This window comes from Hypomesus transpacificus, chromosome 15 (genome assembly GCF_021917145.1).
Source record: "Hypomesus transpacificus isolate Combined female chromosome 15, fHypTra1, whole genome shotgun sequence".
NCBI lineage: Eukaryota > Metazoa > Chordata > Actinopteri > Osmeriformes > Osmeridae > Hypomesus > Hypomesus transpacificus.
Window position 1 is genome coordinate 14636361 of NC_061074.1, and position 22376 is coordinate 14658736.

Consider the following 22376-nt stretch of genomic DNA (forward strand, 5'->3'; position numbering starts at 1 on the left):
AGTTTCAATAGCAACTGAGTAAATAGAACATGAAGGACAAAAACAGCCAATTGGAATAAGACACAGCGTGGGTACAGTATAACGTGAGGGAAGAGCTGTTTGCTAAGGCGGACACTGCCACTTGAGTGAGACCAAACGCAGCAGCTGCCTGCTCAGGTTGCCATCATTCAGTCTGAAATATCAAACAACTGACAATGAGATTCACACACACACATGCCACACACACACAGGTGCACACATGCACACGCAACATTGGAAACTGAATAGATCGTTCTTTAATTCAAGAACCTGCGTCCACATTTGAAACATTTTATCTCCTCCTGGACATCAGTTGAACCACAATAAACTACATACTACAATCATTTCAAATGAAATGAACATACCATGTGTATGAACTGTGTATCATAAAGAATGTCATGTCCATGCTTGTTTATGTTAAGTAAAAAAGATAATAGAGAGGTACCCAACCCCAGCTTAATCATGTTTTATTCATATATTCATACACGTTATCAATACTCAGTGATAAAGGTATACTGTTGCCTTGGATCTATGATGTGTACAAGCCATGTAGGCTTCTGTAGTGTATATTGCAGGTTGCCCTACAACCAGGAGCATGACCTGACGTTATTTTCTTCTTATTGGCTTCACAGAAGTGAGATATTAATCTTGGGTGCCTAGACACGAGTGTCATTCCCACCAGATGAGGCCCATCTTTCTCCCATGCTGTTCGCTCTAACTCTAACCATGATAGTCTTGTCAAAGACCTTAAAATACACGACGGTCACTCAGGAATATGATGTGAGGGATTCCCTCTCCAAACCTTTTAATAATTAGGACATACATTTTGAAGAGCAGGCCAATTTCAATCAATATGGAGACACAATGCTATTTGTGAACTGTTTTGCAATTGGTGAACTATAATCGACCAAAGAAGACACAGTGAAACTATATCAAGGTGTGTGTAATGAGAACAGTGTCACACAGATGAGCAATGGGACCTTCTTATTACTTTGCACACCGTATTGGAGCATAGAATGATAGCAGTTCAGCTTTATGACGATTCCAGGTCCATCCCCAGAGAATAAATTGGTTCTGACTTTGTGAGGGCCTTGAAGGAAGGCAAGGAGAATGGAAATTTGAAAGTGCTGTTGGTATGCTGAAGGGTCATATAATAAGGTGAGAGATGCAACAGGAATGACTGGTGAGAATGGGGACAGAGCTCCACCAGGTCCCTGGGAAGATGAGGGATGGATCACCCCAACTATCATGAGTGGCTGTGAAGGTCCCCAGGGAAAAACAGGAGCGCTTTATTGGGGCTACACTTTCCCACTCTCCTTCTACAATGTCCTATGAGGTATGATTAATTCAGAATTATTAGAATAAAAATGTATGCTGGATGAATAATAAGTGCTACAAACAGAAAGTTTCTTACACCCCTACCGCCCAAAAAGTTTACATCAAATCAAATGTCCATTTAACTCAATTTGACAAATTGTGCAAAACAAATGTACAAAGTTCCGATAATATTTTTTTTACTTTGAATGTTTGAGTTTCTGGGTTTTATTAGAGATCTGTTTGATCAGTTTAATTTAGCCCTTTCAAGCATTACTTTGCAAAACACGTTTTGACACCGTTTTGACGCTGATTACAGTAATACACTAAATGAATGAGAATTAAGCTACCTTTCGTATTTTGTAAATAAGTTAACATGCAATAAAAGAGATCTTTTTGTACTACCAGGGTTTTCCTTTTCTCAGACTAGTATTTTACCTGTGATAGCTGGGTCATCTCTTTGCATAAACGGCAAAGTATATTATGAATATTCATTGCCAGAGTCTGCTTTAGACCACTATGCTTAAAGGAATGAATAAAAGACTAAATGTAAAAAAAAATAATCAAGGCAGCAGTATTTAAATGCAATAAAGTTGTATGGCTTGCTGGAGGAGGTCATTAAATTTTGACAGAATAATAAATTCTTTCAAAGAAAAGGAGCCGAAGAGGGTAGTGATAAAGTTAAGCTGTTCAATTATTTAGACCCCCTACCAATACAACAAGTGTGAATTAGCATGAAACTGGTCCAACACGAAAACAGGAGCCAATATCACACAGGTGCACTTGTCATTTTTCCTTTTTTTCAAATATTAGAACAGCCAATGCCTGTACCAAGGCCTTCATCTCATCCAAAGCTCTGTGGGAGTATCACACCCTGCCCTCCAAAGATTGCCATATGTGTAAATGTCGTTCTGCATCTTGCTCTAAAGTAGTGTATTTTCTGCTGAACTTTTTGTTATTTTTCTTCATGTCTTCATGGTCAGACAAATAAAATTAAACTACAGCAATGACATGTTGCATTAAAAGGTCCTCTGATGAGCTACACAAATCTAGACACTTTGCTTTTCCTATTTCTGTGTCATGCTCATTGTGAGCCAGCTCATCACAGTGGGCGTAAGGGTGCCTGGGCTATGTTGGTGCTCTCTGCGTATGTGTGGAGGACTGAGGTCTGAGTGAAGCAGGCAGCTTGTTACTTAGATGTGTGAGCATGAGAAGCGGGCTGCACAACGAGGAAGAGGGGCTCCCTGCCGGGGAGGACGGCTGGGTGCACAGGGACAGAGAGTGATGAATGAGAGGGGAGTGTTGCAGAGGGCCATAAATCAATATCTTCTCCTTTCTCCCCTTTTCTCTTTTTCCAGGGGATACTCTGATATCACGTTGGTCTGTCTGACTATCAAGGCAATGGAGGAACACCCACAACCATCACAGATAAATGCCCCTCAAGTCTGTCCTACCCTGCAGACAACACACTGTGTATGCATTTCTTTTAATAGCTCTGGAAGTTTCTGCATACAGTGCTCTACCACTAAATGCATTGGTCGGTTCTCATTAATATTTTATCAAATGGTTGGGAGCTCATTTCCAACCCACTGTTTTGTCTCCTGAGCAAAGACTTGAGAGCATTTATCCCATAATGCTTCAAAGTACTTCCCCACTGTACTACACCTATTGGCAAGTTAATGGACTGTCTGCTGCTCTGTTCAAGGCTGTCGTATCTTAAACTCCCCCAACACATTGGTACAACTACAAAGAATTTCATTCTCAGCCAACATGAATACGTTTAGACCAGTTAGCTTGAAAGAAAAATTTAATTTACTGTTTCCACTATCACTGACCTGTGTGTCTGAAAACCTCTTACCATAAGTCTAAACCAAGCATCAGCCTGCATACTGCAACAGCCTTTTCAAGCTTGTCATGTCATCCCTGATAGTATCTACAAGCAAATATTGGATTATTAAGGTGACACTCCATTGCATAGAACAACAACATATGGAGATTTCACCGTCATTCCCCACTGCCTTTCTTTTCACTGTGTCTCTGTGAATTGTGAAAAGTTTTAAAGCCAATATGCTGAAAGTGGCAAATAATACAACTCACCTGGGAAATTGTAAATGTCTAATCAAGAATAGTTATACTGACCCAGTTGACTTTGTGCAAATGTAATCTCTCAAAGTTATTTTCATTTTCCACAGAGCCATAAACTTTTAATAGATTCATAATTTACAATATTGCACGTTGTCGCAATTTTTACAAAATTGGTGTTATAAAGTCAAAGTTGTTGCTTGAATCTAACCTTTGTAATGCATTTCTTCTTAATATTGAGATGAGCGCTTATTTGTGTTCTACATCATACTAGATTGAGCCACAAAGAGTATATTTAAATATTACCGGTCTAATTTTTACCAGTTACCGAGTCCGTTATTGTGACCTAATAAGGGTATTATTAGTCGATGTTCAAATAATGTTTCTGTCTCCCTGCAATGCTGGGGCGGGTGTTCAGCTGTGAGTTCCTCCCATCAGGGGTGGTCTTATCAGAGACTAGGGGCGTTCAGGGAACAAGGCGATGCAACGGCACAGAGAACGCAGGCTGTGTATGAGCTGCAGACATAATCTCTGCAAGGTCCCAGGGGAACTGGATTTACTATGCCTGCTGGGTAAAAACAAATTACAAACTTTTGTCCAACTCCCATTGGACAGTCACAACACAGCAGCATATGTGGGGGGGAGAAGGGACTTGGTGGCATAGGAACAAGAGATAGGGATGGATGATTACAAGTCTATGGAGAGGTAATTCATGGAGATTTGGTTGTGCTGAAACAAATGCTGTGACAGGTATTGGAAGTGCTGTTAAGATACAGGAGTTAAATAGTTTCAAGTATCAATTATCAAAGGACTCTTGTCTTTTGATTAGGACATCTCCTGTGAGGTAGTTGTGCCTCACAAACTGTGCTGACGTGTGTCTCAGCCTAAGTCATGTCTGAGCAGTAGGTTGTCACACCAGACTCATGTTGATCAAACTAAAATGCCTGACACAAGCTCAAATATCTCAAACATGACAAGTCACATGCAAACTTTTGAGAAAATATTTGACAGCAAGTAATGTGATTTGAGAATTTGGCAACAAACCATGAACCCTGTTTGCCCCATGTAACATTGGCTATAATCTTTACAGTAAGTTAAATAATATTCAAACGCTTATTGATATGATGTAGCCAAAAACAAATTTTGGACTTCATGAGACATACCAAAATACTATGTGACATTAATTAATAGAATCCTACGTCAGCTCACAACATGCTTCCAACTCGTGGGTGCTTGCATGCAGTATATCGATATAAAAGTGGAAGAAAATTAAAAGAAAAGGAAAATAAGTATTTTACAACAATGTGCCAAGACCATAGATTTTCCAATGCTTTTTCCTTTTAATCTTTTCACTACAAACTGCATCTTTAAAGTGCTACTGGGGAAGTCAATAATCGAGTAGAATTGCACATATATTTGTAAATTTCTATTTCAGTTTTCAAGGATCAATACAAGGAGGAAACCTGACAGGGAATACATACAAAGTAAAACAACAGGGAAAAAACTGGTGGTGCTTTACGATCAATATTCTGTATGCAGTGTGTCAGTGCTACTCTACCTCACAATTACTGAGCACCATCAAAGAAAAAGACTGCAATGTGCTTCCAAAAGCTGCATTGGTAAAAAGTAGTCAAAATAATTTGGGTCTATAAAATAAATTTGTGTGTGTATATGTGCCTTTTGTAAAACCTCACAAAGTTAACAGTGAAATGGTGATAACTAAGAGGAAGAATCCAGGCTAGGTGTCATCTATATTAAACTGTACATTTGGAAGAAGCATTGGAGTTTAGATGGTAGCTGTGAGGATGCAATAGCCTGACAAACAATATTAATATTTTTTTTTACCCTTGGAGGCAACGATAACTTCTACTGGTACAATTTGGTTTGCGTCTCACTGATACCGCCTCCGAGTTAAATCATCCATCACTTTTATGCACAATAGAAAAATGCTGTGTCCTCTAATTGTGTTTGCACACAGTCTGTTGGTATTACATGTGCAAACACTACTGGACCATTCCCCTTCACTGAGCAAGGAAGTAGGTGCACCACATTGTACTGTAAATAAAGAGAGATAAATCTGCCACTCGGTGGAAGACCTCACAAATCAGCTGCATCCCTGAATGTAACATCCCTGTAGATATAAATAAAGAGCAAACATGAAGCATTGTCTACTTTATGGGCTGTCAATACTGTCTTCCTACTTTATAATGAGCGTGATGCCTCGTAAATCAACAAGATACAAAAAACATTTCAGTTCCTGTGATATCTTAATGAAAACATTGTGCAAAATTTGGTTGAAGAGTGCAACCAAGCACCCACTCATTAGCTGGAATATTGTCTTCTTCACCCCGTTGCAGTGTCAACTATGACTGGCATGCTATGTCAGTTTTACCTGGATGCCATTGTAGACAGCTTACAGTGACAACTATGAGGGGATTCTGAATGAATAGCCACAAACAGACACACCTGAAAGAAAGAGAGGTGGAGAGAGACAAACACAAAAAGAACATTGAACACCTATTGGCACATTTAAATGGGGGTCGTAACAAGCAGGTGTATGTAAGAAAATATCACCATAACCGTATATAAAATGAGAGTTGGCTTGTTGTTGATACAAATTACATTTCATCAACGCAAAAAATGTATGGAAGGTTAGGTCTAATATACAACCATTCACACATTAATTATTAAGTTATTGATGACCTTCTCCAGCCTCACAAACTCTTGGCAGTTAAATCAAACTGCCTTGAGCCTCCCCAGCCCCTTAGGGCAATATCCTGTATACTTGCTCCTTCTAGTTATGAGCCTGATGGAAAGGGCTTTTTAGAGACATGGCCTCAATTTTCTCTGACTAATCGTTTTGTATACTTGTGTTCTTACAAACAGAGGAGAGAAATTGCTGGTAGCACACAAGTATACTTGAATGAATGCAAGGATTACATGAAGTACATCACATTCATTCATCCATACATTCATGAAAGACAAGATATCCTTTTGTGTGTCTATGCTTTTATAAACATGTATATGGAGAATGTAAGTCTATGTAATTGCACAAAATTGGCAGAGAGTTGAGTAAGATGCTCCCAAACAGCGATTCACACATCTTATTAGCAGTTGGATGTGAACATACATGAGGAGGAGGTGGGAAACCTGGGGGAGTGTGAATCCACCAAATATTAAGTGTGAATGTATCTCTGTAGAGTCCTTGGTACCATACATGAGTAATTCTTCTGACAACTAACACCTCTGTTTCACTATTCCAAATTGCAACTTTATTTGACTGCAGTCCTCGTTTTTATCCAATAGACAAATGTTCCAAGGACATGCCAGAGGACACACCATATTGCAATTGATTCTGTCAAATCCCAAAAATTCATTTTTTAACAAGGCTCAGAGGCTCATATAACTGTCTCTGAAAAATTGATTTTTAACATACAAATGCTGTACAAAAGAAGTTGTAGGAATAGAAGCACATAAGCATATTTTCACCACCATGAGAAAGCATAGCTGTTTAAGTAATACGCACATTGCCTTTTTCTTACAGCCTTACAGATTGAAATAGCCCTTTTCCCCCACAGTCAAGCCGTATCCATTAGTCTGCCTTGGATTCCTCACCTTTGACGTCTCAATCAGTAGAAAAGAAATTGCTCCTCGAACACACAAAAACAGACGCTCTGGGAACATCAGCAAATCCCTTTTTAAACAGGCCTCACTCACAACTACATAACGGACATTTTAAGTTATTGCCGCTAAATGTAGCTTGAAATTGCTATGTATTTTCTGTGTGTACAGAACAAGTGTCTGGAGATCAGGAACCATGAAAGTAGCCAGTCAAAGACATTTGTTTGCAGTGACCCATTACTGAATAACATATTGTTTTCACTCTCTGAAAATGCTTGCAGTATGTGACTCCTTCATTTAGTTTTCAAATAATCTCTTCACACCAAATTAATTTAGACAAAACACTCAAACATAGAATGGGCTGCATTGACATATGTGGCCTAACGTTGTTGTTAGGTTAGGTCTGGCACTATCCTACCAAAACCAAATGTCAAACCATAGAAAGTTGTTAGACTGGAGATGTGTTACAGATTTCCATACTAGACCAAATAGACCAAACAATTAGCATTTCATATAAACTGACAGATTTCAATAGGGAAGTAGAAAAACATTGCCACAGTATGTCTTTGGCTCTGCTAATGTGTTGACATATTTGTATGAACCTTCTGTAACTGAACAGTTGCAAGGGTTAGTGGTTTGAGCAAAAGACAAGTCAATAGGGGGCCATCTCTGGCCAGCTGTGTACACCAAAGAGTACATCAACAGCAAGAATAGTGCAGAAATCAAAGCATTGATGGAATTGTAAGAAATTGCTAAAGCAGTCGCATACAATATTAGTGATTGTGTGCACAACATAATCACACTTAAAAGTAGGGTATGGCTACTGTAAGAATATGAGTCTAGACACTCGTCCTTCTGGGAGTCCTCTGAAGCCCACTAGACAGTCAAGAGCAGTGGAAGAGCATATGCAGCCCACAGCATGTATAATGACCCCCATCACAGCCATCAATAACCATAATGGTCACACAGACATTTATGTTACACTTACTGGGATGAGAGATGAGGCATTTGAGAGAGAGGACAACCTTTTTACTCACTTGCACTAACTTTATGTTTATCTTTTTCATAAGATTTAATTAGATTCTTATGATTTCATAAGATCAACTATATGTGCACAGTTTACAGAGGCTGCTGGATCATCTTTAAGTGTGCTTGACCTGTTGGATCATTAGACAGGCTACTCTTCACTTTTCATCCATTTGAATGGGTTTGCTTGAAGGTTGACTGGGAATGCTTAGGCCAGTTCTTTATGGCTTCACAATTAATGAACATTGCTGATTTTCAAAATTCTGGATATGCAGACTGAAATTATATTAGAAATTACATAAATATTGATACACTCATAAAACTTTTAATTCAAATGTTTTATCTAACCAATGAATGCTTGATAATTTTGACTAAATAAATGATGGTGTTTAAAATGTGATGTAGCCTAGTTCATCAGTCCCATATTCTTCCAAGAATATATAAATAATTTTTTAAGACACTTTATATAAAGGTTACATTAACTACCATGGTACTTACAAGGTGCACTTCATTGTAGATTCAAATGAATTACTATACACTACTGTACACATCAGTTCATATAGACTACATATGAACTATAGTTCCAATGTAGTACATATGCCATAGTTATCGGTATTACCATAGTTACACAGTAGTTTATGTAACATTGATGTAAAGTGTTTACACTGTTTTTTCTTGCACAATATTTTCCTTGGAGCTTGAGGAGTATGTGCTTTCCACTACTGTTTCTGTATTGCAGTTGAAATGTTGCATAAGAGGCCAAACAATGGCTAACTTCAATTTCAACTTGATCAGTTGATGAGTCAACTGTTTGAGTCAATAATGGCATTCATTTAGCAGAGTATTAACAAGAAGTTTTTCCATTTAAGGGCCTCCCTATTCTCTGGCTCCCCTTAAACTATACAGAGGGGACCCACAAGGCTTTTCTGTACTCACATCTCGTATTAGACCAGAATGATTCAAATGTAATACTCAAGTATGTATCATCCTGGAAAACATATTGTAAATATGTGTATGCTATGAAAGATGTTATATTTACTGGACTATGACAGTAGGCTTGACAGACACATAGCACAATGTGGATTTGTCAGGGAACATACCTGGTCCATGACTTTGTGATAACTCTAAAATGGCTTATTGTTTCAATGGAATGGCTACTGCTTAAAGCAAATATTTTTCTAAACACTTCCCTGTTTTCTTGGCAATGTTACTCTCCCAACAGACTCCCTTTACTTTGCACTTTAAAGTGTTGCACTTGGAGGTGAAAATGTATCTCTTTTCCAAGGAGCCATCTATGTCCAAAGTGTCACAGATGGCTAACTGGTGATAATGGAAAGAAAACCAAGACAAGAGGAGATGAGATGAGAAGCTTTCTGACCACTTAGATAGCAGTCAGACTGCAAGTTGAGAACTGTATGTAATGATATGTGTACATTTTGCCACTGTTAAGCTTTTGTATTAAAGTGTGGATGTATGAGGTTTAGACTTCGGCCTAAGACTAGCCCCATTTAGCAAAAGACGGGATTTAATACAGAATAGTTATCAGATGCTTGATACCTCCATGTGACAAGTTATTAAGCAGACAGTTTAACCTCCAAACAGACAACTGTACCTTGCTGAAAGAACTTGATGAAGCAGTTGGTGCACGTGGACATGTGACCCTGAGTTAAAGATGTGTAAGGGGGTCGTTCGGCCAGCTCTGCTCTGCTCTGTGGGGAACCTGCCAGCATACAGCTGAAGATGCCTGATCAAGGTGATGGATGCCACCCAGCCCTACTCTCATGCCGACATTCACACCTGCTGCCTGTGCCCAGCTTATTGAGTCAATGAATCAATTTAATGAGAGGAAAAAGGGTTCAGGACTTCAATAAACACCCCACCAGGCCCTCAGATTTATGCCTCATAAACGTGGTCTGGTCTGTGCAACAGACAGACAAATTAGATAACTTCTGCTTTGTTTGTAGCAAACTGTCATTCATATTGCTGATCCTATTCATCATTTTACACATTGGATGCCAAAAAATGTGCGCATTGAAAACGCAAACATTAGGGTGTATTGCTATCAGGGAGATACAATCTATTCTATCAGTAACCCTTGAGTAACCTTTTTATTTATTGATGCAATAGGAAATACATGTTAAATGTCTAAAGAGAGAGAGAAACAGGGAGATAGAGAAAGAGAGTAAGAGAGAGATGGAGAGAAAGACATCTTCCATTGGTAATCAATATTCCAGCAGTGACCTGAGCATTTGCTCCCTCATTCCTCCCATTTGGAACTACAGGCCTGGCTGTCTGACAGGGAGTAAACCCGATGATTTCCCTCAGGATTCTGATTCACCCCTCCAGACAGTTTTACTGGTTTCCACAGTGCTATACCTCCACACATACAGTACATGGCAACAGATATACAACACCTATCATGACCAACAGCAGTGGGCTATATTCATGTTATGAGCCTGAGCATAAACAATTACATACAAATATCATCCTTGCCACGCTAAAAAGGACAGCTGCATGCCCAGACTTAAATGAAGAATGCTGTGTGTGTACCATACGTAAGTTGACCCACAGTACATAATAAACAATCCATGACCACCATTCAAAGTCTCCTCCAATGATGCAGTTCAGTCTTACCTCCCATCTCGGTGAGGACATGGTCTTACACATGGTCGCCATTCAGATGTCTGCCGCTGCAGCAGTAGCCCAGCAGTGAATACATTTGTCATCGTCGACTGGGGACATGGCAGCTAATGGTGCATGAGAGTGCCAGATCCCCATGGGTAGTGTAGCTGGACCACACCCATTCCCTCAGAGGAGAGGCTACAGGCCTGGGCTCAGGGAGAGCGAGACGGGAGCATGCTGAGAGAGATAAGTCTGGTCCAGAGGTAAACATGAGGGATGGTAATTGGAGAGCAGTGGCAAGACATGCATGTCTGAACCCCGAGGCTCTGGAGATGGTGTGGCCACGATCTTCTAATAACGGAAGGAGAGAGTGGCAATAGTTGTTAGAAGACAGGGATTATTGTTACTACACTTTCTGCTGTCACTGTCCAGTGATATTGTTTGATTTAGATTATATAGACAGTGTGAAACATATTTGAAACTGATTTGACACCCACAATGTTTTGTCTTGAAAGTGTCTCGGGCAAGGCTGAAGATATTCATCTATCTGCCTTTTGACCTGTTGACAGATTGTGTGAAAGAAGCCATGTAAGACTGGATCGAAGGGGTGTGTTGAAAAGGGGATTGAGTTGTCTATGGAGGTACAATAAATCAAGTATTTGCAATGAGATGGAATCAATATAATTAGTCTCTCATTAAGGGCATTTCTCTTCACTTTGTATGTCCACTTTTAGCTGTACATCCAGAGTTGTCAAGGTTTGTTTACACTTAGTATAGGGCTCTTCCTTTGTTGGAGTAAGAGACCCTATCCATCCAAGTCATTCATGATTATGTCATTGTTACAACTTATGTTTGGACACAAGGCCTCAGTATTACACAGTGTGAGAGATTTTTATCATTGGTCTTCGACAATGTTGAAATGTATTAACACATACAGTACACACCCACATGCACAACTGAGGCATATTAATAAACTGTAAACTAGATACATTTATTTTTTGGTAATGCTTAGCCACAGGCATGGTATTCCATGGGCATGTTCCCAGTCTCTTATCAGTGACTGGTCCTTATCACTTGGCTACACAACAGCAGACACATACAGGTCTATTATACCTTCACCACAAGCAGAGAAATTATCTATATCAAGGTTTGCAGTATGACATTTGGTTGTCTCTCTCTGTCAGTCCCAGATAAAAGTATCTATTATTACAAAGAATAGTGAGTAAGTAGAAGGACACAAGTTGCTGCAACTGCTGTAAATTGTGCCAATAATCCCCCGCAAAAAGAGAAAAGTTACAAAAACTACAATATTTCAAAAATGTTGTATATTGAATATTTACTTCAATTAAAATACAAAGGTGTGAAGCATTGAAGCTTCAAAGTACAAAACAAATTGCTCTGATATTATTTACAGTTACACAGAACAAGTAAACAAGGTAGGAGAAAACTAATGTACTGGGCAGGCCCAGTTTCAAAAGACTGATCATGTGACACGACTTCAAGAATCAAAATAATGTTGGCTTGGTTAGCCTGGAATAAAGCAGCGACTGAAAGAACAGCATGTTGATACAACTTTTTCTGGGTAAAAAAACATTCTTGTAGCTGGTCCCAAGGTCTAAACAAGTTCTGTCAAAGGCCACACTTACCATTTTCCAGGCTATGTTGTGCTTCACTGCATTTCTCCAGTTCCCTTCTCTAGAGGGACCCTATAAAGTCTCCATCCTAATTAAGCTGTAATAGCTGTAAAAGCATCATTACAAGCTGGGTTTAATTACTTTTTAAATTAAATGCAGGATATTGGGTTCAGAAAGGTGTGAAGCTAAATTTATGCAACCATAAACATCTGCATGTATATGAAAAGCCGGCTTTTCCTTAAACAGGCAGTGGATGGTATTCAACTGAGACGACCAGGACTGTCAATGGGCACCAATAATGCTCATTCGAGGTTCATAATTGTAATACTACTTGTGAACTGACATGACACCCACAGCTGACCTTGTAATAAGATACAGGTTTTACCAGGTCATCTCCAATTGTCATTTCTCAATTTTCTCCTCCCCCAGTTCTTGACATGCTTGAGAAATGACTTGGAGGGAATGTTGAAAAAAAGAAAAGGAACAGCATGTAATAAAATGTTCCATAAAATGGAAATGGTTGGACCCTTTATTCTCATCCTCATAAAAAGCAAGTGTCTGGGGTCAGAAATGAGTGTAACATCTTTCTGAACTATCTATTGCAGCCTCATTTCAAGCAAGGATTGAAAGAGGATATTAAAATGTGTAACGTGTCTATGTAGAAAAATCCAATCTGGTCTTTGCAAGAAAACTAATTCAGTAAAAAATACACAGCACATTTTACTAGAATAATAGTGCTGAGAGCTTGTTTGTGGACAACACAAAATCGCTCTGAATAAATGTCTTTACAATGAATACATTTGATTGCACGTCGTTTGAAGAATTTTGGATCTATTTTAAAGATTCAATACACCAGTCTCAGCTGGTCAATTATTGTATGGTAATGAGACAATAAGTGTGTTATTTTTCATTTCAAATCAAATTCTTATCACAATGAGATAAATACTGATTTGAGATCCTACTATATAGAACACCATGCAGCTGCATTTGGCAGCTGTCCAATTTATTATCAGCAACAAGTGACATTATAGTTCAAATCGTGAGAAAGTACATAATTCTTAAGGACCTTTTAAATGTTCTACAAATCATTTAAGAATGGCATAGGGCAAACCAACCACTGTTCTTGTGCTTGTTCAGATGTGTTAAGGGAATTATACCTCTCAAAAATAAACATTTCTAACTATTACAAATTCAGAAAAGACCAGACTTGGATACCATTTTTGGGACACTAGGTCCACCTGGTGGACATGGAGAAAAATGAGACAAAATGTATCCATGGTCCACACCCGACACCTACTGGAATTTTTATTCAATACCCCCAAACAGGACAATATTTAAACTTTATATTATACCTAACACTGTATGAAAACCAAACATGTTGATAATCCAAACCCTCAGGTAGAATCTATATTTGCACAATTTGTAATTTGTAAACATAACAAGCAGATAAAATTAAAGTAAGTACTCATAGACTTGCCTCATTAACGGTACTAAACCATTCCAGTGATAATAGAGGCCGTAACTTGACCTTTCCTGTTAGAGGCTTGTCAAAGGGCTGCCCTGTCCCAGTGGCCTGTCTACAACTCTCCACCGGCTATATATAACACCCAGACATAGGAGAGAGGTATTCAGAGGTGCACAGAAACACAAGCTGACAGACCCGAAGAGAAACAATAGGTAATAAACAAAAGGTAAGAGACCATTGATGGAAAATTATACAGATGCATTTCTGGAATTTAACTTTATTTGTGATTTTATGTGTTGAAGGGTGTTTGTGTTAAAGCTGTGTCACTGTATACTGTTTTAGTACATAGATCATTTTTGACGTGTTGGATGGGGACAGTGGTGAATGAACTTTTTCTGTTCTTTGTTTGTTTTCATTGTACTGTAAAGATTCAGTTTGTTGAGTTTGATATTATTCTAGATGGTTCAAAAATCGGAGTACAATCTGTTGGTGACATGGTGAGTGTTTTTGATGTTTTATCTCCATGCATGAAATCCCTCTCAGCAACAGTTCAAAGGTGATTTTTAGAAGATTAAAGCTATTTTGTTATAGTGGATGAAAATGAAAGTGAAGCATCCTTCTCATTTACTTTGTGTTTGGAGTGATTTAACATTGTGTATTGAGGCATGACTTCTATCTCTAAAGGTGAAAAACAGAAAAACACCCGCAGGACAGCACAGGCACTGTGACAAGTGCTACAGCATTCACTGTCAATTCCCAGTGGAGATATCTGTCTCATGTGTGGTCATCAAGTGCCACCTTCAGTGTGGGGCAGTCTTTCACTTGTGCAAGGAGGAAGAGCACCAGTTACTTTGCCCCAATGAGAAGGTACCCTGCCTCAATGCAGAAAATGGCTGCCCCTCCTCTATGCAGCGCCACGGGCTGGCTAAACACCTGGAGGTCTGTCCAGCCAGTGTTGTTTGCTGCTCTCAGCAATGGAACCGCTGGCCAGTGTCAGAAACAGACACTACCTTCTACACAAATGTCCTGACTGACCCAAAGTCTGGTGGACAACTGAGTCTGGACGTGGCTATTGCACTCAGGGACCAGCAACAGCTCTTTAAATCCATAAAGATGAAGAACATATTCCCTGAATTCACCAATGAAGTTGAAGAGCCTGCCCTCCTAGATATGGCCACTGGGGGTGTCAGCCCTGAAAATGGAGATGGAAATTATTTTTATGTAGATCAACTGACCGAGACTGGCTGCAATGGAGAGGTGAATGGATTGAGCCAAGAGGAGAGGTATGCCCTGGCCAAGAAGAAGGATGTGGAAGGTATTGAAAACTACAGTTCCTGGGAAGGAATATTTCAAAAGGAAATGCAGGGGTGTAACCAAACTGTTAAAAACCTGGACAAGAAGCCAAAATCTCGGAAAAGGGATGAGAAAACTGAAGACTGTGATGCAACCAACTGTCGGAAAGAACCTGGAAAGTCACCTGACCAAGAGAATGGTGCCACAGGTGTCGATCTATCGAGAACTGGCCTGGCTCCATGGGAAGATGGTGTCTTAGAGAGGTTAGGAAAAGAGGTCAACATCGCTGAATACAACATGTATCTGGCACACAACGGAAGCATGCTCATTAATTTTGGTCAGCTTGCTGCTTGTACCCCCAGAGAGAGGGACTTTGTTTATGGAAATCTGGAGCCCATTGAGGTACAAACTCTTCACTCATTCACTGTTCCAACAAGCTACAGACCTAAGCGCAGCCATTTAATTAAAAATCCTTCTTGTACACCTAAAAGAGCCAACCAGAGTGTGGACACATCAGATTTAGGATTGTCCTTGGAAGACCTTCCAAAAAACGATGAGGTTGCCGCCACTTTATTGTGCTCCTTGGAAAAAGAGTTTAGGGGGCACGTCATCTCAGAGACTGTTGGAACTGAAGGTCTATATGTAGATTTAGGCACACAGACCTACAACTTCTCCTCTGCGCCATTCAAAGAGGATCATTCTCTGGCTGACCTTGTGTTAGACAGACCCCAGGGCCTGCATGTGCAGATCCAGAGTGAATGTGTGACCCGAAGACACAACAGAAACAGCTCGGCTTTTAACTACATGTGCGGTAACACCTTTCGCCGTGATGAGTACACTTCTCATTTCAGAAATGTGCATTTGGACATCCAGTCTTGTCTGAATGGTTGGTTTGAACAACACTGTCCCCTAGCGTACCTGGGCTGCACCTTCAGTCAGAGGAGATTCCATCCTGTTGGGCATCAAGCCACTATCACCTACTGCCCAAACCTTCGAACCTTCGCACTTCAACCAGTCTTCCCTTCCTCACTCTGTGAGGGTGGGAAAACCATCCCTAGTGAACGAAAACGTGCTCGCAACTTGGACCCCCTGAGCAGTCTGCCTTTTGAGATCCTCCGGCACATTGCCGGCTTCCTGGACAGTCTCACTCTGTCCCAGGTCTCCCAGGTCTCCCAAAGGCTGAGGGAAGTGTGTGCCACCCTGTTGGTGGGCAGAGGAATGGTCTCTTTGAAATGGGAGAAAAAAACCTATTCCCATGGGGGGTCTTACTGGAAATGTAAAAATAAGGTGAGTACCTACTTTGTGTTTTATAGAAAGTAAAGACATACTATACCTCATCAGAATCCAATATATTTTGTCTGTTAAATGACACCCACCCACTCCCTCTATTGCAATGTTGTGATGTTATTGACATGCTGAGATATGACACAGGCTGTGTACTGAATTCCAATTAATATGACTGTCTGCTGGTCTGGCAGGTTTTCAGGTCATTATCCATAGTCACCAGGTCACCTTGTGCTACTTTGGTGTCCAGCTGCATTCACTGTATTGTTGGAATACTAGGCTGTCTAGGCTGTCTAGGCTGCCCATGTGACAGCTGTTGTAAAAAGCATCCTTGTTGGTTGACTCACCAACGATTATTTGGCACCAGTGAAAAGTGGTCCTGTGTGTGTTTGTGCGAGGGAAAGAGAGCATGCCAGTGGTATCAGTGATTTGGAATGCCACCAAGGCCACAAATAGATTGTACAGCCACAATAACATGGCTGTTATCTCATAACTCACAAAGACATATTCAAAAGAACCCATTTGAAGTCAGGCTATGTACCAACCTGGTACTTTTGATAAAAGATTGCTGTTGCTGTGGTAACATAGTTATGGTTTGGCTGAAACATCGAATATAGGACATTTAAAATCTCAGCCGTATCTATCACAGAGCTTTATCGCAAATCAAAAAAACACTGGAACACTTGGAAAAAAAACACTTTTGTTTCATTATAAACAAAAAAACTACATTTATGTGGCAAATGTTCATGGTTGACTGTACTTCCAACATAATATACTCACCACTTGCTTCTCTGTTGTTCAAACCTCTCAAAAAGTATGTGGAAGCTGTGAGATGGAAAATCCTTGTTAGTACATAAAGTTAGTTGGTAAAGTTATTGTTTTCATGGCTGATTACATTTCCTTTTGTTTAAGGCTTTTCACACACCATAACTCCCCGCAGTGTATTACTTGTTTTTAATAATAGATTCAATTACTGTATGCTTTGATTTTCTTTAGTATTTGTGAATACAATTTGCTTGTCCTACCCACTGTACCGAGTCAAAATCAGAGTGTCATTATATTCAACCTAAACCGATGCTCTTGTTGTTGTTCTTTGTGCAGGTGTGGGAGTTTAGTTGTCTGTTTTCCAGAGTGGACGGATGGAGCTTGGACAGCGTGTCCTCCATGTCTGAACACCTCAGAGTGTGCACATTTTACGAGAAAGACGAAAAGAGAGAGCCTGTGGCTTTATCCGGCATGGGAGAGGTCAAAAAGAGAGGCGACGGTTTGAGTCTTGTCAACATATTCCAGGAAAAATAAAACCTGTGGAAGAGGATGAACTTATTGTATGTTCATGTTTTAATGTAACACTTCATACTGGCACATCGACTTGAAGCTAGTTGTAACTATTTAATCACTGTGCCTCCTTTGGCTTGCATTTAAAGGGTTTTCATTAAATAATACTGGCAGGATGTGTGCCAAAATAATTACAACATTTTAATTTTAAATAGTCTCTATCATTTGTATCCTATCGTTTCCCCATCAAATTGTGTTCATACTTGGGTTGAATTACATGATAAACAATAATTCTGACACCTTTTCTTGTGTAAAAAAAAAATTGTTTTACTTGGTACACTCACACTGACATCTACTGGTAGAAAATTATACTTATACCCAAAATTCACTCAACTATGTTGCTCATGTGACCAGATAGATCACACACTAGAACAATAGAAAAAGTGTTTCTCACCCTAGTAACTAGTAGAATTTAGCACAACGTGCACATCCTATCTGTGCCTGTTAATGTCACAGCATCATGTACTTGAATCATGCCATTTGTAAAATGGCTGTCATTTCCATTACCTTTGGGTCGATTATTAAAAGAGAAACAAAAGCAACAACATTGAGAAAATCGTACATAGACTGAAACATTTATTGAAGATGAATTAATGTTTAAAGGAAATATGGCTTGCTCTGAAGTGCAGGTGTGGGGTGTGGTTAGGGGTAGAGATGGATGCTCTGCTGAAATCTACTCAGGCACCTCAGGGTTGCGTAGTTTGTTAATCACCTCTGACAGCATGCGGTTGCACAGAGCAGCATATGGATTAAGAACCACTGCCTGTTGCCGGGCAAATTCACTCCCCATTGCAGCTGCCCGCTCGAAATCATCTCTGGCTTTGTCATTCTGGTGTGCCAGCCTCAGTATCAGACCTCTCTGCACCAAAGCCTGGCATGCAGTTCGGCCTTTGCCACCACTCAAAGAGATGGCACGCTCCAGGTCCTCAATAGCACCTGTAGAAAGAGCTGTGAGTTACCAACAGGGCATTGACTGGACAGCAGCCCAGGCAGAACATAGCAGAGCCTCTCACAGCCATGCCGATCATACACTGACAGATCACACAAAGAATCCCATTCAAACTGAATTAGAAAAGCAGACAATAGTTTCTGTTGAGTTTGGATTGGCGCAACAGATGTGGGTGCCTTCAAACAAGCCCTGTAGATGTGGTACCATGAGGTTTACCTGCCGTGTCTCCCTGTAGACGACGAGTTTGTGCCCGGTTGTTGTAGGCAGACGCTCGTTTGGGCAACATCAGGATGGCTTGGTTGAATCGTTCAAAAGCAGCTTGTAGGTCCCCAGCCTCTGCTGCAGAGACGCCTTGCATCTCTCGCTCTTTCACCTGTTTCAGCAGCTCGGCATCAAAGCTTCTGTCTGGTAGAGGGAGATAAACAGGCTGAAACACATTCCAACACAACTGTCAGGGCTGATGGCATTACAAACACAGAAATGTACCAGGACATGGAACTCCAATTAAATCCGGCATCTGGTCTAGTTTTTACAGTGATGAAAACAAATGTCCAGAACTCACCATCGTCTGTAAGTTCTTCCTCTTGGTTCAAACCGGGGACATCTCCAACAGGCGTTGTGGGGTTGAAAATGGCTTGGAGGACAGCTCTGTCATGTTCTGAAGCCATCCTACAGATGTGCTTTCAACTGAGGAGAGGAATAAAGCAGAAATGTTAAACTATGATACCAAAGTTGGGCATGATCCCCATCTGTTTTTCTGATTTTTCCTCAGCCAATCAGATAAGGGGGTGGAAGCGGGTGGACTTTGAGATTGCAAGGAGGGGGGACTGGCATCTGTATTTGGTTAACTGCAAGCACTGGAGACTCCAGTACAACACAACCGAATCTACAAAACATTGATGAAAAACATATTCATTGAACTAAGTCCTTGTTACATGGCATTTATTACAAATATCAAGTGAACATGAAAACTATTGAATTACTGGTAAATACATGAACTAGTATTAGATAGAGACAGAGAGAGAAAGAGAGAGAGAGAGAGAGAGAGAAAGAAAGAGAGAGACTTGACAAGACCCTTCCCTGCTAGAATGTAAAACACTGATGAAGACAAATGAACTGAGATCATGTTAATCCCCCTTGCCCTTCAGGAGAAAACTGTGCCTAACATCTCCATCTTAAGTAGGACTACATTTACATATCATTTCATATCCACACTTTAAATCTGACAGTCTCACAATTCAAGTCTATGTTGTGCACTTTGACCACAGTCAGCACACAATCTACTGATGTATGCTAAGATGTATTAACGTTGTGGCTTACTTATTTCAGGAAGTCTGCTGTGTACATTTGTTGTAGATCTGTACCAGGTGATATTGATTCTGTTTCAAAGGATCTGTTTTAAAAAATTGCAGTATTTCCCATCCACTCACGCGATGATGGGCAACAAAAAAGAACAGTCCAATACAATCCATTATTTTCTCAAACATTTCAGAACACAATACTTTCTTATGGTGGAACGCACACATAAAAAACGAACATGATTAAACCGGAAGGTTGCAGAACAGAATGCTGTCCAAGATTTGATTAATGTCTCTTGCGACCACTAGAGAGAGCTCTTGTCATTTCTGTCTTTGAGCCCCTCTCACCATCTTCTCCATCTAAATACAGGCAGTTTGATCTACCAGGACCACTATCCTCCACTTGCTAATAACATCTAAAGAGACAGGGCTGCACTGTATCATGTTTATGGTCAGTCACTAAGCAACGGATTGTCCACAGGAGCATAGTTGGTCCCCTATGGGCTCACCTATGATAGAAAGGTACGAAAGCAATTGTGGGAGGATTATCAGTTCGCCATCACTGAAAATGTCACAATATCAGCACCACTCAGCCTGATTGTGTCAATTGGGAACACACATCGGCAGTGATTGTAGACTAAAACATGAGCTGGAGTCGATTGAGCTTTCCAATGCCTCAGGGCCAAAGGGAAATTAAGAGATAATCAAGAAAAGTTGACCTTGACATGATTGTGGCTGTACTGTGGTCTAGCACACATACAAAATGAGACTTTCTCCCTGTTTACTCTAATAGGAAGCCATTACAAGCACTGACCCTTGACAGATTGGATTTCTAAGTGACAGCAGTGTGGAAATAAATGAATTACAGCTGCTACGGTGATTATCAGGAGGTATCAGGGAGAGACAGCTAGATTTCTCATTCAAGCTTTTCACTGTGTTACTGAAGCATTGTGGAAGGTGGGAAGATGAAAGATCCGTTATTTTCTTTCGAGTTCAGCATTTCAAACTAAATTATTTCACTTTAAGGAACACCAAAGAAAATTGCTTCTTTTCAGCTTGCCACTTTCCTCTTTCTTGCCCTTCTCATTCTTAACAACAACAATGGTCTCTAAAACACAGATACATGATTCTCCTTGTACAAAGAACAAGATCAAAAACCTCCCTCTGCAGACAGCTACCTATCCATCCCCGGTCTGTCACACATGCACTTCGTTGCCTCTGAACACCCGCTAAAGAAAAGAGAGCGACTTGGATATTAAAATAATCCTGAGAGCTTTAGTTTTGCTGCGATGCTGTCTGTGGACCTGACATCAAAGCTGGGGCTTCTAATCCTTCTGCCCTGTGGAGGTAAACAGGGTTGCGCGTGCAGATACCTGGCCCCGTAGTGACGAAGGGGCAGAGGGGGGCCGGGGGGAGACTGTCGTCATGCTGTGTGGGGGCACTCTGAGCTGGATTAGAACAAAGTAATCCGCTCAGTGGAGAAACAGGGAAAACATTTGAGGTGCCAGAGGTTAAGGAAACAAATAATGTGCCCTGTTTATGGGAAGTCATTAACTCACCTCCCAACACCCATCCACACACACACACACACACACACACACACACACACACACAGACACACACACTGTACACACACACAACCAATACTCACACTGCATTGTGTGGTTGATATAACCCATTGAAGATGTATTTGTTCATGTTTAAAGACAACACAAAGGCAGCACAGTCCTTTCTGCGTTTTGTATTTTCCCTCATTTGGAGGGAACACTAAGCAAAATTCATTTCCCCAGAATTGTTCAATAGTAATTGTCAATTCCCTGTGAACAAATATGCTTCTTAGAAAGCCATTGAATAACAAGAACCTTACTGCAATTTCAAAACACAGAATACTCTTTCTACTAAGGACTGAGAAGAAACTTAAGGGAAATATTGATTTCAGAATTTAGGAGGCTACTAGGTTTGCGGTAATGTTTTCCTTAAGTACTGTTTTCTTGCATTGAGAAAACTTTAATTATGAACTGCAAATGATTTATGGTAGACTTTTAGGAATACTAGGTAGTTAGAAAGTGAATGTCCATTATTATTTGAGCTGCTGAGGGCCTATGTTTTGAGATGCACCAACACTATGTAACAATAAATAAATGATAAACACTTTAAACTGCCGGACAGAGGATTCTGTCAGATTCATCCAGCCCATCACCCTTTTATCCAGCATAATTCGGGAAAAAAATGAAATAGTGTACTTTAGAGAGGTTTCAATACACAAGACACAATATCTCTACAAATGTGAAATGTAGCATTATTAGCACATCAATTGGTTGAAGACTGTATCATGTAAGAGGATGATGCATCCAATCAACACTTCTGAGTAGAGCTCAGGGTCATTGGACATTGAGGGATGTAAGGCTTCCTCCAATGCAGTATCAGTAGAGTCT

At 40.2% G+C, this 22376-nt stretch overlaps 2 protein-coding genes across 6 annotated transcripts; one reads left to right on the forward strand and one right to left on the reverse strand.

The window, feature by feature from the left end:
* The first annotated feature begins 13866 nt into the window (after positions 1 to 13866).
* LOC124478327 (F-box only protein 40) lies at positions 13867 to 18078 on the forward strand. Of its 3 annotated transcripts, none has more exons than XM_047036578.1 (4): positions 13867 to 14008; positions 14211 to 14279; positions 14467 to 16362; positions 17461 to 18078. In XM_047036578.1, the coding sequence occupies exons 2-4, from the start codon at positions 14277 to 14279 to the stop codon at positions 17656 to 17658; spliced, it is 2097 nt and encodes a 698-aa protein (XP_046892534.1). In that variant the 5' UTR covers positions 13867 to 14008; positions 14211 to 14276; the 3' UTR covers positions 17659 to 18078. The 3 variants fall into 3 exon arrangements, with proteins under 3 accessions (XP_046892534.1, XP_046892533.1, XP_046892532.1); XM_047036577.1 differs by having other exon boundaries at positions 14242 to 14279; XM_047036576.1 differs by having other exon boundaries at positions 13867 to 14279.
* Positions 18079 to 18253: 175 nt separating this feature from the next.
* ttc36 (tetratricopeptide repeat domain 36) lies at positions 18254 to 20190 on the reverse strand. 3 transcript variants are annotated; one of them, XM_047036580.1, is made up of 4 exons: positions 19964 to 20190; positions 19206 to 19330; positions 18860 to 19048; positions 18254 to 18630 (listed from the first exon to the last, which is right to left on the reverse strand). In XM_047036580.1, exons 2-4 carry the CDS (start codon positions 19309 to 19311, stop codon positions 18368 to 18370), a joined length of 558 nt encoding a protein of 185 aa, XP_046892536.1. In that variant the 5' UTR covers positions 19312 to 19330; positions 19964 to 20190; the 3' UTR covers positions 18254 to 18367. The 3 variants fall into 3 exon arrangements, with proteins under 3 accessions (XP_046892536.1, XP_046892537.1, XP_046892538.1); XM_047036581.1 differs by lacking the exon at positions 19964 to 20190 and having other exon boundaries at positions 19206 to 19425; XM_047036582.1 differs by lacking the exon at positions 19964 to 20190 and having other exon boundaries at positions 18860 to 19070; positions 19206 to 19365.
* Between the last annotated feature and the right edge of the window lie 2186 nt (positions 20191 to 22376).

Bases quoted from the DNA above. Each gene is read 5' to 3' on its own strand.
- LOC124478327 (XM_047036576.1), top strand. From the start codon at position 14,151: ATGGGGACAGTGGTGAATGAACTTTTTCTGTTCTTTGTTTGTTTTCAT. The intron at 14,280-14,466 runs GTGAGTGTTTTT...CTATCTCTAAAG, and splicing joins TACAATCTGTTGGTGACATG to GTGAAAAACAGAAAAACACC. The intron at 16,363-17,460 runs GTGAGTACCTAC...TTCTTTGTGCAG, and splicing joins ACTGGAAATGTAAAAATAAG to GTGTGGGAGTTTAGTTGTCT.
- ttc36 (XM_047036580.1), bottom strand. From the start codon at position 19,311: ATGGCTTCAGAACATGACAGAGCTGTCCTCCAAGCCATTTTCAACCCC. The intron at 19,049-19,205 runs GTGAGTTCTGGA...TCCCTCTACCAG, and splicing joins GGAAGAACTTACAGACGATG to ACAGAAGCTTTGATGCCGAG. The intron at 18,631-18,859 runs GTAAACCTCATG...CTCTTTCTACAG, and splicing joins TCTACAGGGAGACACGGCAG to GTGCTATTGAGGACCTGGAG.